Source organism: Ursus maritimus, assembly GCF_017311325.1.
Source record: "Ursus maritimus isolate PB19 chromosome X unlocalized genomic scaffold, ASM1731132v1 scaffold_X1, whole genome shotgun sequence".
NCBI lineage: Eukaryota > Metazoa > Chordata > Mammalia > Carnivora > Ursidae > Ursus > Ursus maritimus.
The window spans coordinates 84,768,190-84,789,445 of NW_024423319.1; the positions used below are offsets into that span (position 1 = coordinate 84,768,190).

Here is a 21,256-nt window from a genome sequence, read left to right on the forward strand (position 1 = left end):
TTACTACACAGGCCAAGGACCCACCATGGACATAATCCAACAGCTAAGACTGGGAAATGACCACTGGGCACGTCTGCAGATGCAGTGGGCCGCTGTGAGTCGGACTTAAGCAAGCACTCAGCCCCCACTCTAATAGGAGGGCCATGATCATGCTTTGAGGGTCTGGGTATAAACATGAACTCAGAATGCTGTGTCCAGCAGTCCTAGAAATATCTGGGAATTCCCCCTTTTCTCGGTCTGTAGTCACCCAAATAAATGGCGATAGTTCAGGGCAACATATACCTGCTACGACGATGTAGGGTCCTTCCTCTGAGGGACGTGGGCACCTCTCCGACTGGTTCCAGGTCTGAAATCTGGCTCAGATCTGGGAACTGAGCAAGGGACCCTTACTTTTTAATGAAGCAATTTGCCCTCAGACTCCTGCTCTTTGAATTTTGCCCTTTTCTGATCATAATTAAACAGCATCCCTACGGACTGCCCATCAGTTTTACTCCTAGGGATGCCAGGCTTATCAGCAGAGTCGATACAGACGAGGAAAACTTAATGAGCTTGAGGGAAAGTGTTCATAGGCTTTTGCCATTTAATATGATGCTGGCTGTCGGTTAGCTCGTAACTCATGGAGGCACTCTTAGTCCTGACAAAAGGTCCGTTTAGTTAAACTCATTTTAAGAGATGGTGACGCAGGTGCACTTTCAAAGTTAGGCCTCTGGTTCACGAATCAGGTATTAAACAAGAGGCATTTCTATGGAAACAAAGAAAAACACTGGTTAATGATTAGGTCATAGTCTTAAGTCAGTCTCTGGGTCCTGAGGACAGCCAGTGGAGACTTCTAGCTGTCAAGCTTGAAACTTCTTCAGCTACACTGAGAGCAGCAGTGGCAGTCTGACATATTTCCCTGGATTGCAGTTCAAATGTCTCGAGGTCTCTCAATGTCCCACACAGCGACAGGCGTGACGATCACCTACACACGACTGGCTGTGGCGATTTCTCTTAAGTTCGCGCCCAGCTGTTCATGTTTAGTTTGCAAGGCTTCAGGAAAAAGGGGCGGCTTTCATTTTCAAATGAGTCCAACTCAAAGGCGGGAGAAAAATTAAAAATGTTCGTTTGGAGAGTGGCGGTCAGGTGCTAGAAGAAATGAGGATCTAGTCCAGCTTATAAGAAACAGTATTAGGGGCGCCTGGGTGGCTCAGTAGGTTAAGCAACTGACTCTTGATTTCAGCTCAGGTCATGATCTCGGGGTCGTGAGATCAAGCCCCGCATCAGGCTCCGTGCTCACTGCAGTCTGCCTGTCACTCTCCCTCTGCTCCTCCCCCTATTCTCTCTCTCTCCCTCCCTCAAATAAATAAATAAATAAAAATTTTTTAAAAAAATGGTATTAGAATCTAATATTTACTCAGGTATGTTATCGAAACATCTTTTTTTCTCTATAATCACCCTCATTTTTACCATAGATAGCCCAATTAACTTTTGTTTGTAAAATAACGCTAGTTTTAACAACTTGGCCTGATTATTTACAGAAGCTCANAGCAGGAACAGAAGAGGCCATGTAGGTTCTTTTAAATGTGCTTTGCTGGAGTTTTTCACAAGGAATTTCTAGATGGAACTTTCCATAGCCTCTTGAGGCCAGGAGCCAAGACAAAATGTGCACCAAATGCTTGCTAGACTTTGCCTGTAATACCTACAGATTTGGGTGAATTCCCCTCTTCTCAAGGAGGGGACTCCCTACTTTTGTTGCTCTTTCTTGTCAACAACTCCCTCCTTTGTACTATCGTGCCCTGAAACTTCTACTTGCCTCAGCCTTCCTGAGCACTCATCTCTTTCTCAACTCCACGAACCACCAAATTCTTCTTGGGACTCCCCCCCCACCACGTTGTATTTTGCTACGTGCCTCCCAGCAGAAAGCCAAGGCCATCAAAGGGCCCACCTCAACGGTCTTTTCGTTCTCAGCTTTACAGTCCTGCATGGCCTTTGCTCACCATATGAAAACTGTTAGCCTCGTAACGGTATCTATGATATCTAGTTGTTTACAGCAGGGGGGGAGTTTGGTCCTGGTTACTCCATCATGGCTGGAAATGGAATGGTGCGACTGTATTACTCTCGCGTGGGATTCTTAGAGCTTCTTGACCCCATGGCTTGATCTCTTTCATTGGCTTGTGAAAATTTTACCATTGTTTCGGAACTGTTCCTGCTCTAGTTAGTTACACGCGCTTTACGTGTTGGTTGTTTCCCAAATGCCTCTCAGTTTGCTTGCAGTCGTTTGCACTTTTTCCCTCTCCTTGGGACAAGCCTATGGTCCTCAAAGTCACTAGTCCTGTCTTCTGTGTCTAATCCATTGTTAAGCCCATACACGACGAGTTCTTGGTTACTGTATTTTTTTCACTTGTAGCATACATATTTTATCCATTTTTAGAGATTCTAACAATTTAAATCCTCTTTCACCCATTTTGTCTTTTCCTTTATTTTTGTTATATTAATGGTTAAAGTGCTTTTTGCTGAGTCCAATGTCAAACTCATCTGGGTTTTCTGTGTTAGCTCTCTATTGCTGCTGAAACAAATTACTACAAACAGTGGCTTAGAACAACACCCATTTATCAATTCTTAGTTCTGCAGCTCGGAAATCTGGTGGGCTTAGTTACTTTCTGTCTCACAAAGTGGGAATCAAGGTGTAGGCTGGGCTGGCTTCTTATCTGGAGGCTGTGGGCGAGAATCTAATTCAGGTTGTTGGCCAAATTCAGTTCCTTATGGCTGCCAGACTGAGGCCCTCATTTTCTGGCTGGCTGGCAGTCAGGGGCCACTCTCAGATCCCGGACAGTGCTCACAGATCCTTCCCCATGTCAGCAACAGAGAATCTCTCCTGTTGAACCCCTTCCATAGCTTCAAATCTCTGGATTCCTCCTTTGCCACCCAGCTGGAGGAACTGCCTTTAAAAAGCTCCTATGAAAAGATGAGGTCCACTCAGGTCATGTCCCTTTGGCCGTAGAATGTAACACAACCACAGAAATGCTGTCTCATCATATTCATAGGTTTTACCCACAGTCACAGGGTGGGGGCGGATTATAAAGAGAGTCTGTGGGGGTCATTCTTAGAAGCGTGCCTACCACAGTCGTTCATTTTGTTTTAACGACCACATCTTTCTTGCCTTTTCTCATGTCTAGTAACCTGTATCAGACACCGTATACTAAAAACCTGTACAGTTTGCCTTTTCCTCTATTCGGCAGATAAAGTCTGGGCCTGGTTACCTCAAACCAACCAGGGTTGTACTGCAGTGGTAAGATCAGCTAGCTCTCTTTAGTGCTGTTCCTCAGGCTATCCCTTCCGCACTTCTGCTTGACAGCCTCTTGGGTCTCTGTTTCCCCAGACCTGAGACTGCTTGAGATTTAGTTCCCCCTTCAGGCATATTGAGCTGAGCTCTTTACCCTCCTGCTCTGTGATCGTGCAGGCCTCTGGTTCGATTTGAACTGTTTCCAAAGCATGTGAGAGTGCATAAGGGCTCACTTTGCATTTCTGGCCCAGCCCGCTATCCACCCCCCCGCCCCATCACAAACTCAGCAAACATCCTATGGACAAAACTAGTCATGCTCCTGGAGCCCTTTTCTTTGCAAGTCTGCCCTATATAACCTCCACGAGCTCCTCTGGATCTCCTTCCCCTTGTAAAGTCTGTCAGCCTGGGCCAAGCCCCATCCTCGGCTCACACCCAGCATCAGCAACTACCTCCAGATAACGGACAGCAATTGTCTGGTCACCTAGAAAAGGCACTTCACTCTCCAGAATTTTAATTCATTTAGTCCTCATTGTTTCCACTGCTCTGCAACAGCTCCAACATATTTTTTTCCACTTATCCCCTTTCTCCCCCTAGTTGTTGTATGGTTGCTGGCCTGGCAAGACCAACTACAATGTCCACGGAAGTGCAAGTCTGCTTATTACTTTCTATTAAACATTTAAATGCAAGACAGTAAATGAGACAGAAGTAAATGACCACATGCAACGTTGCCACCTTTCTGCCATTGGTGAGGTCGGGAAGGACGAAGGGCCTTGTGGAAGAGCACACACACGGGCTTCACAAAGGAGCCACGGACCGTGACTCGGAGTGGGGGGCTAATGCTTGCTATATTGCTTACTCTCTCTGCGTCTTAAACACACTCCTTATGATTGTTTCCTCAAGCTGTAAAACATCAGGATATGCATTTGGTTGGGGCACGTGGGACTGTCATTATCCTCCTTGCTTAAGAGTGTTGCCAAGAAGCAGAAAAACCCATTAAGGTAATATCTTTATGAAACGAAAAAGCCTTTACTTCCGTAAAGAAAGTTTAAATTATGTTTTGAACACCTTCCCCGTGAGTAACATTTAGAGAGTCTTTGCCTTATAGAAACAAAGTCTGAGCCTGGATAAATGATTTTTCTGAAGGCTGTGAATTCTTGGCCACTTTGGTCCTTCTGTGCTTCCCTGTCTACGAATGCAGCTTGCCACAGAAGCTGGTCTTGGCTTTCCTCGCAGTTGTCTATCCGGTCTCCACCTTGCCCGAGTTCTAAGGAAACAAATGCAGTGAGTCATCATTTCTACTGTGTATCGTGTTATGGGCTAAAATTAATTCAGAAAAGCCTGGCTGTGAAGCCCTGTCCCCAGGACTTGGGCTGACGTGGATGGGCTCTCCCTGTGACCACCACCGCCACCTCCTCCGACTGCAAGCACAGAGAACTGCTGGCCCATCTGTAACAAAAATAATTAACACTCAGTCAAGCTGAAGATCAGTGAAGAATATGATGGGACAAAAATCAAGGGGAGATTTAAAGTCAGGGGCCAACAGAAGCTGATGCTGTATGGCTTTGCAGTTGGGGGGTTAAGGCTCTAATTCATGAGCAGAGTGGGTTCTAGGCCACAGGACACAAATGTCTAGACACAAAGAACTAGAACTGAGCTACCTCCTAAAAGCTGGAAGCCATAAAGGACGTTGCAGCTTTTAAAATGGGAACTAGAAAGATGTCACCCCCTGGGTGATGAAAACAGAACAATCAGGAGTTACTTACAAGACATGAGAACCCTAGTCCTGTGCCACAGGTAGCCACGTACTCCAAATGGACATTGAAGTAGACTACAAAACCTAGAAGTTGTAAAATCCCCCGAACAACTGGTCCTGCATTAGTGAAACCACTGGGCCTCGGCTGTGGCACTATCCAAACAGTTCTGCAGTGGTGCTTTCACAACGTAGAGTACACAGAATTTCCATGGAAAATAACTCTCACTTAAAAGGACTTCACAGCAGGGGCGCCTGCGTGGCTCAGTTGGTTAAGCGTCCGACTCTTGATCTCGGCTCAGGTCATGCTCTCAGGGTTGTGAGACTGAGCCCCGCATTGGGCTCTGTGCTGAACGTGAAGCCCTGCTCCAGATTCTCCCTCTCCTCTCCCTCTGCCCCTCCCCACCCCTGCTCGTGGGTCTGCTCTGTCTAAAATGAATGAATTAATAAATAAAAGGAGTTTGTAGTAAAAAAATTAAAAACCTTAAAGTCCACAAAAAACTTGCATGTGGAAATAACGGCTTTATAGCGGCTTTATTCACAATGGTCCCAAGCTGGAAGCAGCCTAGAAGCCCTTCAGTAGCTGAGAGGATGAACCAACTGGTATATCCATATGAGGGATACTGCTCAGCAATAAAAGGAAATGAGCTACCAAGCTGCAGAAAGACATGGAGGAACCTTAAATGCACACAACAATGGGTAAACTGTGGCGGATCCATTGAATGGAATACTACTCAGTGCCAAAAAAGAAGCCACACTAATACAAAAACTAGAGGACTCTCCAGAGAATTATGCTGAGTGAAAAGTATCAATCCCATAAGATTACATACTACATGATTCCATTTGTATAATATTCTAGAAAGGACAAAATTATAAAAATGGAGAACAAATTAGTACTTGCCAGGGTTTAAGGAAAGGCAAGGATACGGGTGGGAAGAAATGGGTTGGCTATAAAATTCCTTATGGTATGGAGATGTTCTGTATCTTACCTGCATTCATGTCAATATCCTGGTTCTATTTTGTACTATAGTTTTGCAAGATGTCACCACTGGGGGGACACTGCATAAGGGTACAGGAAATCTCTCTGTATTATTTCCTTATCAGTGCATGTGAATCTACAGTTATCTCAAAATAGAAATATGACGTAAAAAAAATAACCAAATATTCCAAAGAGAGGAATGGGGAAGCAAGACAACAACAACCAAAAAAGAGAGGACAAAAAAGAAAAGTGATAAAATGACAGACTTAAATCCAACGATATACATAAAATGTATGTATATCATACCTACATATCAATTAACCCATAAAAACATTCGCATATCAATAATCATATCAATTAACCCATAAAAGCATTTGCATATCAATAATCATATCAATTAACCCATAAAAGCATTCGCAACATTCAATACCCAATCGTGATTAAAAACTCTCACAAAACCAGAATTAGAAGGAAATGTCCTGAACCTCTACCAGGCATCTATGAAAAACCCTACAAGGTAAATTATACATAATGGTGAAAGAATGAATGCTTCTGGCCTAAGATCAGGAACAAGGCAAGGATGTTGCTCTCCCTATACCTAGTCAACATTATACTGAAGATCTTAGCTGGTACAATAAGGCAAGAAAAAGAAATAAAAGCATCCAGATTGGAAAGGAAGGAAAAAAACAGTCTTTATTCACAACTACAGGATTGTTCATGTGGAAAATGCCAAACTATCGACAAAAAAAGCTACTAGCACTAATATAGGAGCTGAGGAAGGTCCCAGGATACAAAGACAACACAGAAAAATCAGTGAAATTTCTATAAACTAGAAATGACCAATGGAAAACTGGATGCAAATTATGAACACACACAACACAAACCCCACTCTTCATGTTGTAAGAATATACAACAGGAGTAACTTCAACAAAATATGTGTAAGACCTGTCCATTCAAAACTATAAAATATTACTGAGATAAATTCTAAAACACCTAAATAAATGGAGAGCTATACACTGTTGGTAAGTGACAAGACTCGACATAGTTGGCATAACCATAGAGTCAGTGAATCCACAGGTTCAAGGCAATCTCCAACAAGATCCCCTGTAGGCTTTTTCTTCTAGAAATTGACAACCTGATTCTAAAATTTATATGGAAATAGCAAGGACCTACAGTTGTCAAAACGATTGTGAAAAGAACCAACAAATGTGGAAGACTTGCACTACCTGATGTGAGCACTTAATATAAGGCTATCAGAATTAAGACAGTGTGGTACAGGCATACAGACTGATTCAACTAGTTTTCTTTTTTTTAAAAAAGATTTTATTTATTTATTCGACAGAGAGAGAGACAGCCAGCGAGAGAGGGAACACAAGCAGGGGGAGTGGGAGAGAAAGAAGCAGGCTCCCAGTGGAAGAGCCTGATGTGGGGCTCGATCCCAGAACACCAGGATCACGCCCTGAGCCGAAGGCAGACGCTTAACCGCTGTGCCACCCAGGCACCCCTGATTCAACTAATTTTCGAGAAGGGTGCTAGGGAAATTAACTGAGAAAGAAGTCTTTTAAAAAATGTTACTGAAACATCAAGGACTTTCCAACACGGCGGAGGCGTAGGAGACCCTAGTTTCGGCTGGTCCCAGAATTCAGCTAGATAGCTATCAAATCATTCTGAACCCCTGTGGACTCAACCGGAGATCTAAGAAAATAGCTGCAACTCTGCAAATAGAAAAGCGACCACTTTCTGCAAGGCAGGAGGTGCGGAGAAGCAATCCGAGGCAATATATGGGAAGATGAACCACGGGGGGAGGGAGCCTCTGGAAGCCGGCTAGAGGGTGATAAAGCAGCAGAGCACAAAATCGGAATGTGGAGAAGTCTGATCCGGTGAGGCGCATCCCTGTCTGAAAGGTGCTCAGGCAGCCAAGCGGGGCAGAATCCTAGGTGAGACAGTGTGGTCTCAGGATCTTCAGGGTCACAGAAAGAACGGGGACGCCTGAGTGCGGCAGAGCTCCTAGGCATTGCAGTGGGGAAGCCGGCTGTGATCTGCGAACCGGGGAGTGGGCTTTCAGCTTGGTGTTGCCATGAACTGTGAACCCCGCACAGCTGGGAGACCGCTCTCTGAGCAGGGGCCCAGCAAGCAACAGAATCGCGGTGAGACCCCCCTTCTCCCTCCCCCACTAGGAGGAGTGGGTGCATGCCACAGGAGTCCGCAGGGTTCGGAGACTCGAACTGGGGTCGCATGCCTGAGACAGACGTGCTCAGTCACAGGCCGGGTGCGCATGGCGCGCAGCCAGAGACCAGGGAAGCGGGAGAGACTGACTGCTTTTCCCCAAGGGCGCACTGAGAAGTGAGGGAGTGAACTTTTGGCTCTGGGGCTGGAGACTGGGAGGCCACCATTTTCATTCTCATCCTCTAATGCAGCGCAGAAAGGCAGAAAGCCTTAAGGGAACAAAAGCCACATGGAGCAATCTGGAACCCCTTAGCCCAGCCTCCTGGCAAGGGCGGTACAATTCCGCCTGGGGCAAAGACGCCTGAGAATTAGCACAGCAGGCCCCGACCCCAGATGGTCACCAAGAATATCCGGCTAAAACCAAGTTTACCAATCACACGGAACTGCGTAACTCCAGTGCTAGGGGAAAGCAGTATACAGAATTCAGGGGTTTTTTCCTCATGATTCTTCAGTCTTTCAATTTTAATTTTTTTTCTTTCCCTTTCAACCAATTTATTTTATCAACTTCAGTCTTTTTTAATTTTCATTTTTTGCGTTATATTCTGTCCTTTCATTATATTTAATTTTATTTTTGTATATTTAAGTTTTTCTTTCATTACAATTTGGGATGCAGTTTCTTCTAACAAACAGACTAAAACACACCCAGGATCTAGTGTATTGCTCTGTTCTCTTCACCTATATGATTATATTCTCTTTTTTCTTTCTTTAAAGTCTTTTTTGATTTTCATCTTTACAGTTAAATTCTATCCTTACATTGTATTTAATTTTATTTTTGTAAAAATATGTTTTCTTTTTTTACAATTTTGGGATGTTGTTTCTTCTAACAAACAGAACAAAATACACTCAGGATCCAGTGTATTGCTCTGTTCTGTTCACCTGTCTGATTATATTCTCTCCCTTTAAAAAAAATTTTTTTTTCAGTTTTGGGTCTCTTCTGATTTAGTTATTAGTGTATATGTCTCTGGGGTCGTTGTTGCCATTTCAGTATTTTCTTCTCTCACTCATCTATTCTATGGACAGAATGACAAGATGGAAAAACTCACCTCAAAAAAGAGTACAAGAGGCAGTACCGACTGCCAGGGACCTAATCAGTATGGACATTAGTAAGATGTCGGAACTAGAGTTCAGGACAACAATTATAAAGATACTAGCTGGGCTTGAATAAAGCATAGAAGACACTAGAGAATCCCTTTCTGGAGAAAAAAAAGAACTAAAATCTACTCAAGTTGAAATCAAAAAGGCTATTAATGAGATGTAATAAAAAATGGAGAGTCTAACTGCTAGGATAAATGAGGCAGAGGAGGGAATTAGTGATACAGAAGACAAAATTATGGAGAATAAAGAAGCTGAGAAAAAGAGAGATAAACAACTACTGGATCATGAGGGGATAATTTGAGAGATAAGTGATACCATAAAGCAAAACAATATAAGAATAATTGGGATCCCAAAAGAAGGAGAAAGAGAGAGAGAGGTGCAGAAGGTATACCAGAACAAATTATACTTGTGAACTTCCCTAATCTGGGGAAGGAAACAGGCATTCAAGTTCAGGAGGCACAGAAAACCCCCCTCAACATCAATAAAAATAGGTCAACACCTTGACATAATAATAGTGAAGTGTGGAAATCTCAGAGACAGAGAAAATCCCAAAAGCAGCTTGGGACAAGAGGTCCGTAACCTACTAGGGTAGCACATTAGACTGGCAACAGACCTATCCACAGAAACCTGGCAGGCCAGAAAGGACTGGCATGATATATTCAGGGTACTAAACGAGAAAAATATGCAGCCAAGAATACTTTATCCAGCAAGACTGTCATTCAAAATAGAAGGAGAGATAAAAAGCTTCCAGGATGAACAGAAACTAAAAGAATTTGTGATCACTACAGCAGCTCTGCAAGAAATACTTAAAGGAATCCCTTAAGTGAAGACAAAGTCCAAAAATAACATAGACCAGAAAGGGACAGAGACAATATACAGAAACAGTAACTTTCCAGGTAATACAATGGCACTAAATTCATATCTTTTGATAGTTACCCTAAATGTAAATGGGTTAAATGTCCAACTCAAAAGACATGGGTTATCAGTCTGGATAAAAAAGCAAGATCCTTTCTTTATCCCTTTCTTCCCCTACCAATCTTCCTAGTTCTTATGTTCCATAGATGAGAGAAATCATATGATAATTGTCTTTCTCTGCTTGACTTATTTCAGAGGGGAGGGGGGTGGGGGAATGGGATAGGCTGGTGATGGGTAGTAAGGAGGGCACGTATTGCATGGTGCACTGGGTGTTATATGCAACTAATGAATCATCGAACTTTACATCAAAAACCAGGGATGTACTGTATGGTGACTAACATAATATAATAAAAAAACATTTAAAAAAAAAAGGGCTGGGATTCAGAAGCAAAAAAAAAAAAAAGCAAGATCTGTCGATATACTGTCTACAAAGGACTCATTTTAGACCCAAAGACACCTCCAGATTTAAAGTGAGAGGGTGGAAAACAATTTATCATGCTAATGGATATCAAAAGAAACCTGGGGTAGCAATCCTTATATCAGACAAATTAGATTTTAAACCAAAAACTGTAAAAAGAGATAAGGAAAGACACTATATCGTAATTAAAGGGTCTATCCAACAAGATCTAACAATTATAAATATTTATGCCCCTAACATGGGAGCAGCCAATTATATAAACCAATTAATAACAAAATTAAAGAAACATATTAATAATAATAAAATAATAGTAGGGGACTTCAACACCCCACTCACAGCAATGGACAGATCATCTAAGCAGAAGATCAACAAGGAAACAAGGGCTTTGAATGACATACTGGACCAGATGGACTTCCCAGATATATTCCAAGCATTCCATCCTAAAGCAATAGAATACATTCTTCTCAAGTGCATATGGAACATTCTCCAGAATAGATCACATAGTGGGTCACAAATCAGGTCTCAACTGGTACCAAAAGACTGGGATCATTCCCTGCATATTTTCAGACCACAATGCTTTCAAACTTGAACTCAATCACAAGAGGAAATTTGGAAAGAACTCAAATACATTGAGGGTAAAAAGCAACCTACTAAAGCATGAATGGGTCAATCAGGAAATTAAAGAAGAATTTAAAAATTCATAGAAACAAATGAAAATGAGAACACAACTGCTCAAAACCTTTGGGATGCAGCAAAGGCAGTCCTAAGAGGGAAGCATACAGCAATACAAGCCTTTCTCAAGAAACATGAAAGGTATCAAATACACAAGCTAACCTTATACCTAAAGAGCTGGAGAAAGAACATCCTAAGAGAAAGAGAAAGAAATAAAGCCTAAACCCAGAAGGAGAACAGAAATAATAAAGATTAGAGCAGAAATCAATGCAATAGGGGCTCCTGGGTGGCACAGTCGTTAAGCGTCTGCCTTCGGCTCAGAGCGTGATCCCGGCGTTATGGGATTGAGCCCCACGTCAGGCTCCTCCGATGGGAGCCTGCTTCTTCCTCTCCAACTCCCCCTGCTTGTGTTCCCTCTCTCGCTGGCTGTCTCTCTCTCTGTCAAATAAATAAATAAAATCTTTATTAAAAAAAAAGAAATCAATGCAATAGAAACCAAAAGGACAGTAGAACAGATCAATGAAACTAGGAGCTGGTTCTTTGAAACAATTAATAGGATCAATGAACCCCTGGCAAGACTTATCAAAAAGAAAAGAGAAAGGACCCAAATAAATAAAATCATGAATGAAAGAGGAGAGATCACAACCAATACCAAAGAAATACAATTATAAGACCATATTATGAGCAACTATATGCCAACATTAGGCAATCTGGAAAAAGTGGATGCATTCCTAGAGATGTATAAACTACCAAAACTGAACCAGGAAGAAAGAGAAAACCTGAACAGACCCATAATCAGCAAGGAAATGGAATCAAAAATCTCCCAACAAACAAGAGCTCAGGGCTGGATGGCTTCCCAGGGGAATTCCACCAAACATTTAAAGAGTTAATACCTATTCTTCTGAAGCTGTTTCAAAAAATAGAAATGGAAGGAAAAGTTCCAAACTCTTTCCATGAGGCCAGCATTACCTTGATTCCCAAACCAGACAAAGACTCCACCAAAAAGGAGAATTACAGACCAATATCCCTGATGAACATGGATGCAAAAAATTCTCACCAAGATACTAGCCAACAGGATCCAAAAGTACATTAAAAGGTTTATTTACCATGACCAAGTGGGATTTATTCCAGGGCTGCAGGGGTGGTTCAACATCCACAAATCAATCAGTGTGATACACAACATTAATAAAGGACAAGAACCATATGATCCTCTCAGTAGATGCAGAAAAAGTATTTGACAAAGTACAGCACCCTTTCTTGATTAAAACTCGTCACAGTGTAAGGATAGAGGGTACATACCTCAATATCATGAAAGCCATCTATGAAAAGCCCACAGTGAATATAATTCTCAATGGGGAAAAACTGAGAGCTTTCCCCCTAAGGTCAGGAACATGACAGGGATTTTCACTATCATCACTGCTGTTCAACACAGTACTAGAAGTCCTAGCCTCAGCAATGAGATAACAAAAAGAAATAAAAGGCATCCTAATTGGCAAAGAAGTCAAACTCTCAATCTTCGCAGGTGATGGGATACTCTACGGGCAAAATCCAAAAGACTCCACCCCCAAATTGCTAGAATTCATACAGGAATTCAGCAAAGTGGCAGGATATAAAATCAGCGCACAGACATCAGCTGCATTTCTATACACTAACAATGAGACAGAAGAAAGAGAAATTAGGGGGGCGCCTGGGTGGCACAGCGGTTAAAGCGTCTGCCTTTGGCTCGGGGCATGATCCTGGCGATCTGGGATCGAGCCCCACATCAGGCTCTTCTGCTATGAGCCTGCTTCTTCCTCTCCCACTCCCCCTGCTCGTGTTCCCTCTCTCACTGGCTGTCTCTATCTCTGTCAAATAAATAAAAATAAAATCTTTAAAAAAAAAAAAAAGAAAGAAAGAGAAATTAAGGAGTAAATCCCACTTACAATAGCACTCAAAACCATAAGAAACCTAGGAATAAACCTAACCAAAGAGGCAAAGGATCTGTACTCAGAAAACCATAGAACACTCATGAAAGAAATTGAAAAAGACACAAAGAAATGGAAAAACATTCCATGCTCATGGATTGGAAGGACAAGTATTGTTAAAATGTCAATGCTATCTAGAGCGACCTATACCTTCAATATAATCCCTATCAAAATACCATCAACTTTTTTCACAGGGCTGGGACAAATAACACTAAAATTTGTATGGAACCAGAAAAGACCCCAAATAGCCAAAGGAATGTTGAAAAAGAAAACCAAAGCTGGGGCGCCTGTGTAGCTCAGTCGGTTAAACGTCTGCCTTCAGCTCAGGTCATGATCCCAGGGTCCTGGGATCAAGCTCCACATCAGGCTCCCTGCTCAGTGGAGAGCCTGCTTCTCCCTCTCCCTCTGCCTGCCACTCTGCCTACTTGTGCTCTCTTTCGCAGAAAGAAAGAAGAAAGAAAAGAAAGGAAGGAAGGAAGAAAGAAAAAGAAAACCGAAGCTGGTGGTGTCAGAATTCCGGACTTCAAGCTCTATTACAAAGCTGTAATCATCAAGACAGCATGGTACTGGCACAAAAACAGACACACAGATCAATGGAACAGAACACAGACCCCAGAAATGGACCCTCAACTCTATGGTCAACTAATCTTCAACAAAGCGGGAAAGAATATCCAATGGGAAAAATACAGTCTCTTCAACAATTGGTGTTGGGAAAATTGGACAGCCACATGCAGAAGAATGAAACTGGACCATTCTCTTACACCATACACAAAAACAGACTCAAAGTAGATGAAAGACCTAAATGTGAGACAGGAATCCATCAAAATACAGGCAGAAACCTCTTCGACTTTGGCCGCAGCAACTTCTTGCTAGACATGTCTCCAAAGGCAAGGGAAACAAAGGCAAAAATGAACTACTGGGACTTCATCAAGATAAAACCTTTTGCACAGCAAAGGAAACAGTCAACAAAACCAAAAGACAACCGACAGAATGGGAGAAGATATTTGCAAATGACATCTCAGATAAAGGGCTTGTATCCAAAATCTATAAAGAACTCATCAAACTCAACACCCAAAACCAAATAATCCAATCAAGAAATGGGCAGAAGACATGAACAGACATTTCTCCAAAGAAGACATACAAATGACCAAAGACCCATGAGAAAACGCTCAGCATCATTTGGCATCAGGGAAATCAAAACCACAATGTTAAAACAAAGGTCAGAATGGCTAAAATTAACAAGTCAGGAAATGACAGATGTTGGGGAGGATGCAGAGAAAGGGGAACCATTTTACACTGTTGGTGGGAATGCAAGCCGGTGCAGCCACTCTGGTAAACAGTATGGAGGTTCCTCAAAAAGTTGAAATTAGAGCTACCCTACAACCCAGCAATTGCACTACTCGGTATTCACCCCAAAGATACAAATGTAGTGATCTGAAGGGGCACCTGCACCCCAATGTTTATAGCAGCAAAGTCCACAATAGCCAAACTATGGGAAGAGCCCAGATGTCCATCAACAGATGAATGGATAAAAAAAATGTGGTACATATAGAATGGAATACTACTCAGCCATCAAAAAATGAAATCTTGCCATTTGCAACAACATTGATAGAAGTAGAGGGTATTATGCCAAGCGAAATAAATCAATCGGAGAAAGAAAATTATTATATGATTTCACTGATATATGGAATTTAAGAAACAAAACAAAAGATCATAGGGGAAGGGAAGGAAAAATAAAACAAGATGAAATCAGAGAGGGAGACAAACTATAAGAGACTCTTAATCATAGGAAACAAACTGAGGGTTGCTGCGGGGGAGGGGGTGGGGGTATGGGATAACTGGGTGGTAGACATTAAGGAGGGCATGTGATGTAATGAGCACTGGATATCATAGAATACTGATGAATCACTGACCTCTACCTCTGAAACTAATACACTGTATGATAATTGAATTTAAATAAAAAATTAAAAATAAACACAACCCTTTACTGAATACATTACAAAAAATCTTATCATCAAAAAAATGTTACTGAAACAAATGGAACTGAATATGCAAAAAATAGCAATAATAAAAGAATGTTGGGGCGCCTGGGTGGCTCAGTTGTTAAGCGTCTGCCTTTGGCTCAGGGCGTGATCCCGGAGTTCTGGGATCGAGCCCCACATCAGGCTCCTGCTCCCACTGCACTGGGAGCCTGCTTCTTCCTCTCCCACTCCCCCTGCTTGTGTTCCCTCTCTTGCTGGCTGTCTCTCTCTCTCAAATAAATAAATAAAATCTTTAAAAAAATAATAATAAAAGAATGTTGACCCTTACCTCACAACAGATACAAGTTAACTCATTATCATATTTTTATTTTTATTATTATTATTTTTTAAAGATTCTATCCATTTATTTGACGGGGGAAGGGGGAGAGAGAGAGAGAGCACACACAAGCAGGCGGAGTGGCAGGCAGAGGGAGAAACAGGCTCCCTGCCAAGGAAGGAGCCTGACGTGACATTCAATCCCAGGACCCTGGGATCATGACCTGAGCCGAAAGCAGACGTTCAACTGACTGAGCCACCCAGGCGCCCCTCAGTCATAGCTTTAATTATAGGAACCAAATTATAATCTTCTAGAAGGAAACATAGGAGAAAAATCTTTCTTACCCGGGGTTAAAAGGAAATTTGATAAATGGGCCACAAACGCATGAACCATAAGAGAAACACTTGCTAAATTGGACTTTATCAAAAATAAAAACGTTTTCTTCAAAAGACACTATTAAGAACAAGCAAGCCACCACGTGGGAGTAAATACTTGGAAAACACATAGAAGATAAAGAACTTACAACCAGAATATATAAACTTAACAGACAGACATATCTAAAGACATATACATTTATATATGTATACATGTATATAAAGATATAAAGATAACAATTATAATACAGACAAGAATGGCGGAAGATTACAATAGACACCTCACCAAAGATAAACAGATTGCAGACATGCCCATGGAAAGATGCTCAACATCAAGAGTCATCACAAAACTGCAAATTTAAGGGGCGCCTGCATGGCTCAGTCAGTTGAACGTCTGCCTTCCGCTCAGGTCATGATCGCAGGGTCCTGGGATCGAGCCCTGCATCCAGGTCCCTGCTTAGCAGGGAGTCTGCTGCTCCCTCTCCCACTCGCCCTCCTACCCGTTCATGCTCTCGCTCTCTCAAATAAATAGTCTTTTAAAAAATGCAAATTTAAGTCACAATGAGCTACCCTTACACACCTACCCAAAAAGTGTGTTGTTGGTGGGAAAACAAAGCGGTATAGCCATGTTGGAGAACAGTTTGGCAATGTCGTATAAAGTTAAACATATGCTTACCATATGACCAAGCAATCCTACTACAGATATTTACCGAGGAAATATAAAAACATATGTCCACATAAATAGCTGTACAGGATGCTCACCAGTTTCATTAATAATAACCAAAACCTATGAACAATTCAAATGGGCATTAAAAGGTCCACGGATAAACGAACTGGAACACTACTTGGCTATAAAAGGAACAAACCGGGCACCTGGGTGGCTTAGTCCGTTAAGCGTCTGCCTTTGGCTCGGATCATGCCTCAGGGTCCTGGGTTCGAGCCCTGTGTCGCCTCCCTGCTCAGTGGGGAGTCTGCTTGTCCCACTGTCTCTGCCTCTCTCTCTACTTATGCCTGCACACTCTCTCTCTCTCAAATAAGTAAAATCTATAAAAAAAGGCAACGAACTACCAAAACATGCCACAACGTGAAATTAAAAAGCCTTAAGTGAAAGAAGTGAGATGAATAAGGCTACCTACTAAAAGATTCATTTATGTGACATTCTAGAAAGAATCAAACTACAAAGAAAAAAAAAACCAGGTCTGGAGGTGGAGAGAGAAGTTAAAGAATGAAAGAAAACAAGGGTTTCTTTGCGGGATTGAAAATGTCCAATATCTTGATGGTGGCGGTGGTTACGTTACAACATATTTGTCAAACCTACAGAACTTTATACTCAAGAAAGGTGAACTTCAGGGTATATAAGTTATACCTCAATAAACCTCACTTAAAAAAAGAACAGTCACATCCACATAAATACATAATGAAAACACATGGAAAACACATATGGGAATTCGTTAAAACATTATTACATACAACCAAATATCATATGGTGCTATTTATGAATTTCCTTTTATTAAAGTAACTATTAAGCATTAAGGACAAACAATATTAACTAGTAGTGACCTCTAGTTAATGATACGCCTATGGAAGTATTTAGGGGTGAAGTGTACCGATCTCTGAAACTTACTGAGAAACTCATCACAAAAAGAAAGCGGCCTGATGGAAGGACAGAGGAATTGGTACACAGACAAGACAAAAGCAAATACAGCAAAATGTTCATTGTAGAACCTAGGGGGAACGCCATGGGTGTTCAAACTAGAATTCTTTCACTTGTTCTGTGTGAAAATTATAATAAAATGTCGGGGGAAAGGCTAGACAGAGAACAGCAAAGTAAACCCAGCGTAGGTACAGAAAAGGAAATAAAGGTAAAAGGGGAGGTGAACTACATGGTTCATTCGTGAGAGAGAGAGAGAGCAGGGGGACGGGCAGAGGGAGAGGGAGACAAGCAGACTCCCCGCTGAGCGGAAAGCCCGATGCAGGGCTGGAGCCCTGGACACTGAGATCGCGACCTCAGCCAATATCAAGTGTCAGACACCCAACTGACTGAGCCGCCCAGGAGCCCCAACAGAACAACCAGAGAATGTCTGGGACCTGCCAGAAATTTCCTCCAGGTCCAGGGGAATATGCGGTCCCAAAGTAGCCTGAAGTCTGGAGAAATGGGGGAAGAGAAAAAGCTGTCCAGTAATGAGTCCATCCACCCGCTCCTGTCTTTCTCATCCCACCTGACCCCATGCTCCTGGGTGAGGCCTGGCTGTGCCTCCCCAGCCTTTGAACGCTTCTTGCGATATTTAAGCCAGTGGCTCTTAATTGGCCATGGGCATCGGACTATCTGCAGTGTCAGTCACAGTTCGCAAACCAGGACCACCCCGGGCTTTCTGGAACAATGTCCACAGGCTGGGGCCTAACCGTGAGGATCCTGAGGGGTCCGCAGGTCACCATGTGATACGCCCTGAGTTAACAAAGACTGTAGTAAGACATACTCTATTATCAACAACAATACAAACAGTGAAAACCACTACCGAAAGCTCCCAGGGGGCCAGGCACGCTTTTTGGTGCTTTACGTTCATTCACTCATTAAATTCTGACAATCCCGTAAGTTCAAACAGGCAAAGAGACTTTGAGCCGAGTGTGCAAGGGACAGCTAGTGCGCGAAGAAGCCAGAAGTTGAATCCGGGCCGTGAGCTCCAAGGCCGGGCTAGTGACTGCTCGCTGTGGAGGAACACTGAGCCTCCTCCCTCGGCCCTCCTCCAAAAGGAAAAATTGTTTATCGAATGTTCCACCAGCCCCACACCTGGACAGGTAAGAGTAAGATGCAGGCATTCTCTCTAGGGTTCTGTGTTTTAGGCAGAGAATAAGCCACAGACACTTAGCCAGCTTTGAAAAAAGAGTTACCAAACGGAATGCAAAAACAGAAGCTTCGCTCTATTATTTACCCTTATAAACGTACCAACAGAGAAACGAGCATTGTGAAGAGCTGAGAAAAGGCCAAGGTGTAACTGAGATAAAGCCGGATTGTTCAGAGAGGAGATAAAATAGAAATCTCCAGAAGAGCAGCTGTGAAGTGATTCCCGGGACCCAGGCAGTAGCCATCAGCAGAACTACAAAGAGAAAGCCCGAGAAGAAGTGAACTTGGAGGTGCAGCTGGGAACATGCTGACATGACCTGGACCCCGCACTGCCCGCACGCACACCCAACGTGGCTGCACTTCCTTCCAACAGAACAGTTTTTCATATGAGGGAACTGGACTCCAGGGGGGACTGTGCCTCCGAGTTTCTGCCTCCTGCTTGCGGGGCACGAGTGAACTGAGAACGAGCCTCAGCCACTCAGCCACTTCAATTCCTGGACACCCCGGAGGTGGGAAAAGCAGGCCAAGAGCAGAGCAGAAAGGCGGATGCATCTGGACAAGGCGGTGATCCCCACCAGGGGCCCAGAGCCAGACCAACCAAACCCACGAACGAGGCAAAGAGCCACTGGGCCCAGGACGGAGGTGGTGCTCACGGAAGCAGGCTGCCCGGGAGGGATGTCCTCTCCAGGTCCCTTGTGTTCTGAGTCAATACAGAGAAGACACGGAAGACAAAATAGCTGAGCAGGAGGGACGCAGTGATGAGAGCAGGAAGCTGACAACAGGCAGAGGCGAGTCACATTTGGAAGAGACGGAGGGGCTGAGAAGAGAGGACTCTGGCCCACGAAGGCTGACGCTGTTGAGCACGACGGGAGCACAGAGAGAGTACGGGGGGCTGCCCGGCCTGGCCGAGCTGGAGGCCACCAGCAAAGCTTGCGGTCCCCACCACTCCACCAAGCCAGGCAGAATGACTCCCTGAGGCTGAAGAAGACTCCCAGCGTCAGATGTAAAGGGCCCACAGACGACAAATAAAGCGGAAGTGTCACACCTACATCCCATGTCTTCTGAGAAAAAGGCTGATACCGAGGGAGGGAAAACACCGTCAAAGCTTCCAGAAAGGAGGGGGAGCAGGAAAGGGGGAAGGCCACCCAGGCTACCGGAAGGTGGACAAGGGATCTGAAGAGCAGCGGTGGCCGCACGGTCTGAACCCCGAGAAGGACAGGGGGCTGCAGAAGGGTGGTGGGGAGGGGGCATCGTGTGGATACCACGGCGGCTGGTTTCATCGAACCCAAGTCACGTCCCCCAGTCTAGGGGCTTTGACAAGAGTTCCCAGGCCTGCCCGTGACGCCCAGCTCTCGCAGACCTCCTAGGTCCCTGGCCCCGCCCGACTGCCCCGGGCGTGCTCACCTGGGTAGCTGCGCGTTGGCGGCTCTCCCTCTGCCCTCCTGGCCTCTTCTTCTCGACCCAATCGCAAGACCTCATCTGGTTTGGGAACCAGGTATCCTGAGGAGGGGAAATGACACAGGACGTCATTAGCAATACCAGAGGCATTCCAGAACTGAGACCTATCCCTGCCAACCAGAGACAGTCCGGCCTCGGTGCCGGCCCCATGTGGACAGCTCTGTGCCCCTCGGTGCAGAACAGTCGCCAAGAGGGCGAGAGCACAGACATCCTGGGCGGAGTGCACACGGGACTGTGACTTCTCAGCGGTGAGCCTGAGGCCCAGGCTCATTCCAGGCTTCAGAGGCCCCGGAGCGGGCAGCAGCTGAGGTGACACGAGCGCATGTGTCCCAGGCACAGTGTGCAGCCGTCCCTCACCCACGGACACCAGGTGGCTGTAGTTCTCCAGCATGACATCCCTGTAGAGGTACTTCTGAGCGGAGTCCAGCTGCTGCCACTCCTCCAGGGTGAAGTCCACAAACACGTCCCCGAAGGTCAAGGATTCCTGCAACAGCACATTCCTCATCAGCCCGGAGTGCCACGCTCGGGCCACTACGTCCCACCCTCGGTCTTTCACATGCAGCAGAGACTCAATGTGCCTCCCACCCCAGGAGATCCCAGACAGAGGAGGACAGACTGGCTGCACACAGTGGAACGTCAGCTGCCCAGGGTCACAGAGCGAGGACAGAGGGATGAATGCATGCGTTCTGCTTTCCACACGCATGTTGGCAACACGACTGCACTGCCTGCCCCGACACCACTGCTCTTTGCTGCTCACCGCCAACCGGACACCGTACAGCGTATGAAGTGCGTATGTCACCTAAGGTATTTTACACTTCACAAACAAACAGAGAAGGTGGTAAAGATCTCTTCCTCTGGAATCGCAATCCTTCAGCTCACTGATGGAACGCACACCGAGCTGGGAAGTCCAGCAGATATCAAGAACGATAAAAACACACTTTCTGAACTGAAGGGGCTCCCGTCTAGTAGAGGGAGAGACACTGACAAACCACAGGTAAGGGAG

General features: G+C 44.3%; 1 protein-coding gene across 8 annotated transcripts in view; it reads right to left on the minus strand.

Moving 5' to 3' along the window:
* Window positions 1-21,210, minus strand: part of KRBOX4 (KRAB box domain containing 4) — a 64,850-nt gene extending 43,640 nt beyond the window's left edge. For 4 of the 8 annotated variants that reach the window (XM_040632664.1, XM_040632659.1, XM_040632670.1 and 1 more), the window contains exons 1-2: window positions 20,611-21,210; window positions 20,200-20,295 (exon numbers count right to left, since the gene is read on the minus strand). In XM_040632664.1, the coding sequence (XP_040488598.1) occupies window positions 20,200-20,295; window positions 20,611-20,956 (442 nt within the window). In that variant the 5' untranslated portion in view covers window positions 20,957-21,210. Of the gene's footprint in view, window positions 1-621; window positions 743-1,571; window positions 2,935-3,914; window positions 4,527-17,886; window positions 18,400-20,199; window positions 20,296-20,610 lie in introns of those variants that run through there. The other 4 variants (XM_040632683.1, XM_040632688.1, XM_008693107.2 and 1 more) reach the window with 4 other exon arrangements.
* Window positions 21,211-21,256: the final 46 nt, after the last annotated feature.